Source organism: Tasmannia lanceolata, unplaced genomic scaffold (genome assembly GCF_043159265.1).
Source record: "Tasmannia lanceolata isolate RefF3 unplaced genomic scaffold, GAP_Taslan_0.1 ptg000013l, whole genome shotgun sequence".
Lineage (NCBI taxonomy): Eukaryota > Viridiplantae > Streptophyta > Magnoliopsida > Canellales > Winteraceae > Tasmannia > Tasmannia lanceolata.
The window spans coordinates 7,745,776-7,756,123 of record NW_027518690.1 but is presented as its reverse complement, the minus strand read 5'-3'; the positions used below and the strand labels follow the sequence as shown (position 1 = coordinate 7,756,123).

General features: G+C 42.8%; 1 protein-coding gene across 1 annotated transcript in view; it reads right to left on the bottom strand.

The window, feature by feature from the left end:
• Positions 1–10,348, bottom strand: part of LOC143889664 (glycoprotein 3-alpha-L-fucosyltransferase A-like) — a 33,594-nt gene continuing 23,246 nt past the window's right edge. Inside the window, exons 6-7 of the mRNA XM_077393952.1 lie at positions 9,695–9,922; positions 1–536 (exon numbers count right to left, since the gene is read on the bottom strand). Coding sequence (XP_077250067.1) covers positions 284–536; positions 9,695–9,922 — 481 coding nt within the window. The 3' untranslated portion in view covers positions 1–283. The remainder of the gene's footprint in view (positions 537–9,694; positions 9,923–10,348) is intronic.

Below are 10,348 nucleotides of genomic sequence, written 5' to 3'. Positions count from 1 at the left end.
TTATGAAGAATAACTAAAATTTATTTCTGAACAAATGGGACACATTGCAACTAAACAGTCAATATACAGGATACTTCCAAAGCACAATCAGAATGTCCCGTGAAATCAATCCTAATGTCGTATTATACCAAAAGATTTGGTAAATTTCTATTCTCCATCTAATTCGTAGTGGAATGTCTATACATAAATATGACTTGACAAAAAGGATGAACAAGACAAAGCAATTGAAATTACCTCATAAGTCAAGAATCCATTTGAAGATGTTAGCGAGGAGGGCTCATTGCTAAACAAAAATGACTTCGAACTTTGCACACGGGTTTCTCTCTACGCATATAGCAAAATCCGCATCACCACTAAATCTGAAGGTGTACAAAGCTTGTCTCTGTGTGAGGTTTATTGGATATATTCTATATACTTTTAGTTCATCTCCTCTTATACTTTCTGGTCTTTCTTGCTTCCACATGGGAACATGATTCAGAGACTTGAACTTCGCATGTACCGCAGATTCCAATGCTAGCAACGTCAAATTGCCAGACCTGTTCACCAATGTTAGGTTGCAAAGAAATTTACACGACACCAACATCTAAAAAGGACAGTCAAAAGTTCTGAAAAAACATGAAAATAGTGTTGCCAAGACCAAGATGGTGTCTCAATCATAATTACTATACAATGAAACATGGAGAAACAAGGAAAAGAAAAACCAAGAATTTTGTTGAGCAGTGATTTAGTCTTTGAGTATATTTCAATTCCATGTGGATGGGTGTTTTGTTTTCCTTCTGGAATGGAATGTTCTGGTGTTCGACTAGTTTTGTTGTATAAGGAAAACATATAGAAGCAAGGAAAAGAAATATATTGTTGAGCTGTGATTTAGTCTTAAGTATGGTTCTCAGCTACATTCCCATGGGTATTTTCCTTCCGGAAGGGAATCTTTGGTGTTTCATTAGTTTTGGTGTACCATGATCAAAAGAACGTATTAAACCTGAACAGAACAAAATGACCAGAACATGGACCGGGATATTCCAGTACAGGTTACAATATGGCAGAAAGGAATGTTTAGTTCCACCTGGAATGAAAAGAATTGACAACCACGGTCTTAAGCCTGTTATTGAATAAATCAAATGCATTGGGTAAAATAGGATGTTCCTATAACCTTCCAAAAATCAAAGGAATTTTAGCAACTTTCCAAAAATCAAAGGAATTTTAGCAAAATGTTTTCAGAGAAGCAAGTTTTATGAGATACTATTAAAAAGGCCTACTTTAGTAATCCTTAAATAAACCAAAGAAAGTAGTTTGCCTCAATCTCCATCACACATGGCACATGTAAAATGGGCAGAACAGGTCATCTAGTTGGGCCCACCATAAATAAGCTACAGGTCAAAACCTATTCGATTGGAAAGCGTCATCGATGCAATCCGAGAAACATTCATTCAAGATTTACAATTAGTCTTATAGGTGTTGGCACTAGCCGAGAAGATGGAAGTTCACGGGTTTCTCGGGTTTCGATCCTCGCCGGAAGATGGAAGCGAATCTCTTCGGTGATTATCGTTTGGGGCGTTTATTGTCGGTTGATTCTCAGTATTGGTTGTCCGTGGAGTGGGGTTTAGCGGCCGGAGAGGCCTCCTTATGGTGGTGGTGTTTGGTTCCCCTTCTCTGGGTGTTTCTGCTAGTTCAGCTATTATTCCTTCCCATTCAGAATCAAGTCTCTGTTGCAGAGTCTTCTACTTCATAAACTTCAGGTTCATCGAGCTCCTCTTCAGATTCTTCGAGATCCTCTTCTGATTCTTCGTCATTTTCTTCGGTTTCGAGCTCTGTCTCAGAGTCGTCACTGGTTTCGGTGCCGGATTCTTGTGGGTTTTCACAAAGGAGTGGCCTACACATTTTCTGAATTTGTGGGGTGAGTGGTTATCTTTCTGATCTACGAAGAATGGTCGAAGGAAGGGTATCAGAGTTAGTGCCCGGAAGGTATAGAGGGGTCTCTTCTGGGGTGGCGACATGCCCTAATAAAATTCCCTTAGGAGGTGACTATGTCGACAAATCTTGGGTTATTGTGGAGAACAAGTGGGTCAAAGCGTTGCTAGGGTTTCCAGGCGTCGTTCGGAGGGCGGTTTGGGAGATTGGAGATGTTGTAGATGTGGGTTTAGGAATTTCCAAAAAAGAAATATCTGTTGGGAATGTAAGAAAATTTGGTCCAAGTTGGATTTTAATTTTCTCCCTTTACAGTCTAGGGCCGCCCAGGAAGGAGGTCAGGAGAAAGAGAGCAAAAAGGTGGAAGCAATCATGGCAGAGCATCCCTTTGTATCGAGAGTTCAGCCTTTTGAGCCTCAGATTTCTGAGGGAGTGAGCTTCAATCTGGAAGTAGTTCCCTTACAGTCTATTAGTAATGCTGAGTTAGGGATTTGGGGTAGAGTTTCTCCTAGGTGGCTAGGGGATTTAAAGGGTATGGAACGGTGGTTGAGAAGTAGAAAGGGTATTAACTGTGAAGTTATTGTGTATAAAATTGCAGAGCTGGAGATTCTGATTTCTTCACAGGTGGGGGTGGATAGACATAAGCTCATGAATGTCTGGATTAATGCAACAAACTCTCCATTTATGGAGCTTTCATTATGGGATAAGAAGTTCGGCTCTGAGGGGCGTATCTGTTGGTGGAACATCGAAGGAGTGCCACCTTAGGCGTGGTGTGAGGAGAATTTCCGTCGGATTGGGGAAAAGGTTGGTAAAGTGGTGGAAATGGGTAAATCCTGTGAAGCTGGACAGGGTTACTCCATTGCTCGGGTGCGGATTTCTGTTGTAGGAAGTTTAGGAAAGGAGTTGGCTATCCAAGTGTCTCTGGATGGAGCCGTCCATTGGGTGCGAGCTTCGAAGGAGGAGGACATAGGGAGGATGGTTCCTGAAGAGCTTAGCTATAGTAGTGAGGGTGTAGTTGGTGATGCGCCTCTTGTGAGGAATCTCTCGGAGAATGCGAGTTTTCCTGTCCGAAAGGTTTCGGGGGAGGAGGAGGAGCTTGTGACCGGAGCAGAGATTACCAGTGTTGAGTCGGTCCCGGTGGAAAAGTTGGTTCATGATAGAAATATGGGCTATCATACGCTGCATGGGGTGCAAGATAGCGCAGAGACACATGGCGGCAGTTTTGAATTTCAAAATGGTGTTTCTCCTGTTGGTTACAGGTGGCGAAGCGTCTGTGGAGGGAGTTCTGTTTATTCTGACTCAGTGGGCCCCACCTGTCACGTGAACAGCTTTTTCGATATTATTAGAGCTCTCTCTCCCTGTCCTTCTCACATCTCTGAGGCGTCTTATCATCAGGATCCGGATCTCGTTCCCTTTTCTCGAGAGACAAGAGATATGGGTTTTTTAACACCTGTTGCAGAATCTGGTTTCTGGGCTGAGGCCCATTTATGTGAAGATGGGCTTGGTGGGTCCAGTCGTAATGGGCTTGTTTTAAAAAGTAACATTAAAGATTGGTCAGAATCAGACTCTCCTGATAGCTATGCAAGTTTTTAGAAAGCTCGAGTAGAATCTCTCAGGTTCAGTCGGGTTTTCCTGGCAGGTGAAGGAGGGGATGGTTTATCCTTTACTCACTCGTCGTCCTTATTGAAAGTCAAAACTATGAGACTAGAGCGTGTTTCTGAAGGTTGGAGCTCGGCGGCTGGTGTTTCGAGAGCTGCACTGGCTGAAGTTGCTTCTCATCTTAACTTCGATGTGGATCTGGAGGATGAGAACATCTCGGAGGAAGAAAGGAGTATCACCGGGAGCAGATCCCAAAGGGGTAGTGGTGAGGATGAGGAAATTCTTCAGAAGGTTGGTGATCAGACTCACCAGGATGTTTCGAGCTTTTGTTTGCGTTGTGGAGCTTTGAGCTTAGTGATCGAGGGTTTCGACGGTTTTCGGGCTATTCAGAAATCAGGGAAGCCAGCTGTGGTTATCAGAGTGATTAGTAGTGATAATTCTAAGCTGGAGCAATTTCAGTTGCCTTCCTTTGCTGTCGTATCCTTAGAATCAAAAAGCTGTTTGCCTAGTCCTTGTGATAATCCGACATTGCAGGTTGTCGGAAAAGGATCAAAGAAAAAATCTCCAAGATATCCAAGTCCGAAGAAGATATGCCAGAGGGAATCCTCTCTTGTTTCGGGAGTTTTGGCAAAGGAAGTTATTCCTGATATATTAAGTAAGGAGTTGAGATCCATGAGGGCTCCTTTGGAAATAGTTGAAGTTTCTCCGGGTGATCCGGGAGGGGGCATCTTAATTGAGGAAAGTGATGATTATGTTGGTCATATTCTGGGGGTTAGTAAGGATCTGGGTGTGGTTTATGCTGGGCCGGAGGAAGACTTTATTTCTGAAATCCAAGCAGCTGAGATGCGAGATTCAGAGATCAAGGAGTCTTTACGCAAGGGGGCCGGCAAAGAGGCCGGAGCGTCTTCAAGAAGGAAAGATAGAGAATTACAGAAGTTAAAAATCGATTTAAAATATTCGCGAGAAGTGGCTTTGGTCGGGGAGTCTGTGGATCAAGCGAGAAGAACTCCTAGTGGTAGGAGGGGGAAGCGATCAGCAAAATCTGGTGCGTCATGAAAATTCTTTCATGGAATGTAAACGGCCTGAATCATCAGGAAAAGCGAATTCAAGTGAAGGAGTTGGTTCGAAAGCTAAAACCGGATCTTATTTGCTTACAGGAAACAAAAATGGAGGTTGTAAATCGAACTGTTGTGCTAGGTTTGGGAGTGCCTGCGGGCTGGGACTTTTCTTTTGTGGGATCATCTGGAGCCTCGGGTGGGATTTTAGTAACATGGAATGAAAATGTCTGGAGACTTCAGGATGTTTGGAGGGGTAGGTTCTCTTTGTCGGTGGTTTTAAAAAAGGAGGACAACTCGCTGTGGTTGTTTTTAGGGGTTTATGGTCCGGTCCTTAGAGCGGAAAAAGTCTGTTTTGGGAAGAATTGGAGAAGGTTAGGGAATTTTGGTCCATTCCTTGGTGTATTGGGGGGGACTTCAATGAGGTTAAAGAAGTGGGAGAGCGAATGGGCTGTGAGAGATCTAACTTAAACATAAAAGCGTTTGCGGAGTTCATTGCAAAATTTGAACTTATTGATATTTCTATGTCGGGAGCTTCTTTTACTTGGTCTAGAGGACCTTGCAGAAGTAGGCTGGATAGATTCCTTGTCAGTGCCGAGTGGATGGTTTTGGTCCCTGAGAGTTATTCTAGAGCTCTGGTGCATTCGGTCTCGGATCATTGCCCTCTCCTTCTGGATCCGCGTCTAGAGTCTTGGGGACCTCCTCCTTTTAGGTTCGAATTGGCTTGGCTTAAATATCCAAATATGGAGGAGCGATTGGGTAATTGGTGGTCGTCGTGTAATGTAGAGGGTCCTGCAGATGTGGTAATTGGGAAAAAACTTAGATTTGTAAAGCATAAACTAAAAGACTGGGTTAAGGATCATCATCATCTGAATCAGGGTAGGAAGGTGTGGTTGGAAAACCGTTTAAAAGAACTGTTAGCTTTGGAGGAATGTGGGTTAAGCTCAGAGGTCGAAGGGGAAGAGTTGGGAAAACTCAAGCTAGAACACAAAAGGTTGCTGTTGCGGGAAGAGATTTCTTGGAGACAAAAATCAAGGGTGAAATGGTTGAAGGAGGGAGATAAGAATACGGCATACTTTCACGCGATGGCTAGTGCTAGAAGAAGATCGAATAGAATCGAGTCTATTTCTGTGAATGGAATTATGCTGAATTCTAAGGAAGAGGTTTCCTCGGCTATTGTTGAATTTTATGCTAAGTTATATGCTTCCGAAGGAAGTCTTCGTCCGATTCCTGTGGGAGTGGAGTTCAATAGTTTAAATCTGGAAGACAGTGCGAGTTTGGAACAACCTTTTGCGGAAGAGGAAATTGAGAAAGTTTTGTTCTCGATTCCCAAAGACAAAGCTCCTGGTCCGGATGGTTTCTGCCTAGCTTTCTTCCAATCTTGTTGGCCGGCTGTTAAATGTGATATCCTTCGGTTCTTCAAGGAGTTCTATGAAGGTTTGGGTCTTGATAGGATCACAGGGGCTACCTTTATAACCCTAATTCCCAAAGTTAGAGGGGCATCCAGGGTGTCTGATTTTCGTCCAATTAGTCTGGTTGGATGCCTGTACAAGGTGTTGGCCAAGGTGTTAGCTGACAGGATTAAAGTTGTGCTCCCATTGATAATCTCAGATAGTCAGAGTGCTTTTGTTAGTAAGAGGCAAATCCTGGATTGTTCTTTAATTGCGAATGAAGTCATTGAATCATATTCAAGAAGTGGTTCCGGGGGAGTAATATGTAAGTTAGACATGGAGAAAGCCTATGATAGAGTGGACTGGGAATGTCTGGATTATCTGCTAGGGAGAATGGGTTTTGGAAACCGATGGCGAGGTTGGATGAGGCAATGCATTTCATCGGCATGGTTTTCTGTCCTGGTAAATGGGTCGCCAAAAGGTTTCTTTAAGTCCTCCAGAGGGTTAAGGCAAGGGGATCCTCTCTCTCCCTTTCTTTTTGTAATTATTTCGGAGACCCTCAATCGGTTGATGGTAAAAGGAAGCAGTAAGGGGTTGTTGGAAGGCTTTATCATTGGTCGGGATAGAGTTGAAGTGTCGCTTTTACAATTTGCTGATGATACCATTTTGTTCAGTGCCCATGATAGAGTGAAGATTTTAAATCTGAAGGCTTTGATTAGATGCTATGAATTGATTACCGCGCAACGATCAAATTTTCAGAAGTCCAGTTTGTTTGCGATGAATATTCCTTTATCAGTAGCTATCGATTTTGCTAAGGTGATGGGATGCAGGTTGGAGACTTTACCTTCATCGTATCTTGGGCTCCCTTTGGGGGTTGGAAAGCCGAGAAAAGAGCTCTGGACTCCTATTGTAGAGAGAATAGAAAGAAGGTTGGAAACCTGGAAAAGAAAGCTTGTGTCTAAGGGTGGTAGATTAGTGTTAGTCAAGGCAGTTTTGGCGAACATTCCTGTATATTATCTGTCACTATTTAGCTGCCCAGTGAGTGTAATTTCGAAAATTGAAAAGATTCAAAGAAGATTTTGTGGGGTGGGTCAAATTTGAAGGGTGGAATCCCTCTAGTAAAGTGAGAAAAGGTTTGTGTTCCTATAAAAAATGGAGGGCTGGGGATCCGGCGGTTGAAAGAGTTCAATTGTGCTCTTTTGGGTAAATGGCTATGGCGTTTTGGGGTGGAACAATCCTCGCTTTGGGTAAAAGTTATAGGGAGCAAGTATGGATTCTTACATGGTAATTGGTGCTCGGATGATAAGTATGGTAAGAAAGGAGGGACCTTGTGGCTTAATATTTTGAGTCTCAAGCAAAAATTTGAGGCGGGAATTCGGTTTAAAGTATACATAGGAGATTGCATTAAATTCTGGTTGGATTCATGGTGTTCCGACGAACCTCTGGCTGTGCTTTTCCCTGGGTTGTTTTCCGTGGCCATGGTCAAAGAAATGAAGGTATCTGAGTGCTTCGAGAGAATTCATAATAAGGTGGTTTGGTCCCCATGTTTCAGAAGAAATTTTTTTGATCGAGAATTACCGGATATCTCTCAGTTGCTTCATCTCATTGAGGGATGTTATATAAAAAGAAGAGGGGTGGACAAACGGATCTGGATTTGGAACTCTTCTGGCCTTTTTTCCGTCAAATCTTTTTATTTTCATCTAATGCCTGCTTTTGGATTCCCGAGTTGTGCTGCTGTTTGGAAGTTTATGGGCCCCCCATCGGTCTCTTTTTTCAACTGGGCAGTGTGTAATGAGAGGATTCAGACCATTGATTTTCTAAGAAAAAGGGGTATGTGCCTGGTGGATCATTGCTCGCTTTGTCTGGAGGATGGGGAATCGATCGACCACCTCTTCATTCATTGCAAAGTATCAAGGGCGATTTGGGATTGCATATTGGTCAGGTTTGGCATTTGTTGGGTCTTCCCCAAATCCCTAGCAGATCTATTTTTGAGCTGGGAGTTTGTGCCCTGGAAGAAAAAAGGTAAAGTGCTATGGAGGTTATGTTTGATAGCAGTGTGGTGGGTCATTTGGAAAGAATGAAACTCGAGAGTATTCAAAGGATCGGCAAAGTCATCGTATTGGTTATATAATAAAATCATAGTGTTAGTTATTTTTTGGGTAAAAAGCATCACTATGTTTAATTTCGTCTCAGCTTTCGATCTTTGGGAGGGTTGGAGCATTGTGTGCTCTGAAGGGTTGAGAAGAGAGAAGAGAAGTCAGAAATGGGAAGCCCCACCTGACGGTTATATTACTATAAATTTTGATGGGTCCTCTCTTGGGAATCCGGGTCCAGCAGGGATTGGTGGGCTTTGTAGGGACTCCCGCGGGAGAGTTTTGTGGGCTTTTGCAGGTCCAATTGGAATAACTGATTCGTCTGAAGCGGAAGTAAGGGCTGCCTATCAAGGGATAAAGTGTTTATCTGTTGATTCTTATGACAGGGCAATTGTGGAAGGAGACTCTTCAAATGTAATCGGCTGGTTATCGGGGAGAGTGGATCCTCCGTGGAGATTCTTAAGTTTCTTTGAGGAAATTCATGATCTTATTGCAGAATCATCTATGGTTTGTAAGCATGTTAGGCGTGAAGCAAATGGGGAGGCGGATTCCCACGCTAGATCTAGTGTTCTCAAAGAGGGTTTGGAGTGGTTTGATTTCCTTCCTCCGTGAGAAGAGTGTGGTGTCCTGTTCTCTACATTTCTGTCTTTGTTTTTATTGTTATTGATGTATTATCTTTGTATCTCTGGTGGTCTATCTCGGCCTGCCTTCTTTAATATATTATCATTTCAAAAAAAAAAAGGTGTTGGCACTAGTCATCTATCACAGCCCCGCCTTTTGACCAATTCCAATCACCATTCAAGATACATAAGTACTGCGAAGACCGGGGCAGACCTCAGAAACCAAGGAATTTTTTTCCATGGAATATTTAGTTTTATGATGTAGTGAGAGAGAGTAAGGAGGGTGCAAGGAGAGACTTGAGAGGGCACGAGGAGGGCGTGAGAAGTAGCTAAGAAATGGGGAAAGATAAATCATATTTTGAGCAGTGTTTTTTTTCTTCTTATTTTTCAGCCTTCCCACACCCTCTCATCACTCTCTCCCTCTTAGGTCTCTCTTTCCATGGAAATAAAAGTTCATGGTTGCAAAATATGGCCTAAAAAGAAGAAGCATATCAGTTCTTATAGAAATATCAAGTATCTTCGTGTCATCAAGGAAAAAGAAACTATGTTGAAAAATGCATCAATTCTCAATCAAGATCCTTAGGCTCTGTTCACTTGCGTTCTCGGGAAATCAAATCCCGGGAAAACACCTTTTTCCCGAGAAAGCTAAAATCGTGGTGTTCACTTGTTTTCCCGAGAAACTAACAGGATTAGGTGGAAAATGTCAAAAATGACATGGAAAATCCCACAAATGACGTGGAAAAGAGTCTTTTCTCACAAGTGTGAGAAACCATCACCCACCATTTTGATGAGATTTGCTTTCCCGGGAAAACAAGTGAAAAACGATGGGCAAGCAGTTTCTCGGGAAACCTTTTCCTGCACATTTCCTGCGCCCGTGAACAGGCATGGGAAACCTTTTCCTGCACAGTTTCTCAGGATTTCTTTTCCTTTTGCCACGTCAGTTTCTCGGGCATCCTTTTCTTGGGATTTCTTTTCCTTTCCCGGGAAAACAAGTGAACGGAGCCTTAGATTAAGCATTAAAAAAAAATTACCTCAGAAAAATGGATTCCATCTCAAACCTCCCTCTTTCTCTCACAAACAAATGATGCACAGTTTCGATGCCTCTAGTACAATTGCAAGGGCGTTTCTGGAACCTGATGCTCCTTTCTTCTTGCTCTCTTATCTTTGTTGCAAGATGAATGCATAGTCGGCAAGATGAGTGGACTGCGGCCATGTCAACAAGGGCCTTGAAATAATCAGATGGGCCCTCATACTTCCACCTACACAATAAACACCTGCCATTAGCTGGAGATTTCCTAAGAGCGAGCAAGAAGTAACATGCAAAAGGTTCCCAGCAGTGAAAAGAACAATTACTCCAAAAACTTGAGCCGTTGGAAGGCACTATTTAATCTTTTATACTTTAACCCTCCTCCTCACGTGTGGCCCCTTCTTTATAGGGTAGGCCAACACGTGGCCCCTCTTTTGGGTTGGCCATTACATGTGAATTTTTAATATCAAGGAGTTTTGCTCTGATACCATGTGAAACAACCAATTACTCCAAAAGCTTAAGCCATTGGAGAAGGCATTATTTAATCTTTTATATTTTAACATCAGCCATTCCAATAACAAGCAGTCTCTCTTCTGATATATCAGTGGACACAATAACTCGTTAACCATGGTTAATGGGCTATGACAGTCATCGCTTT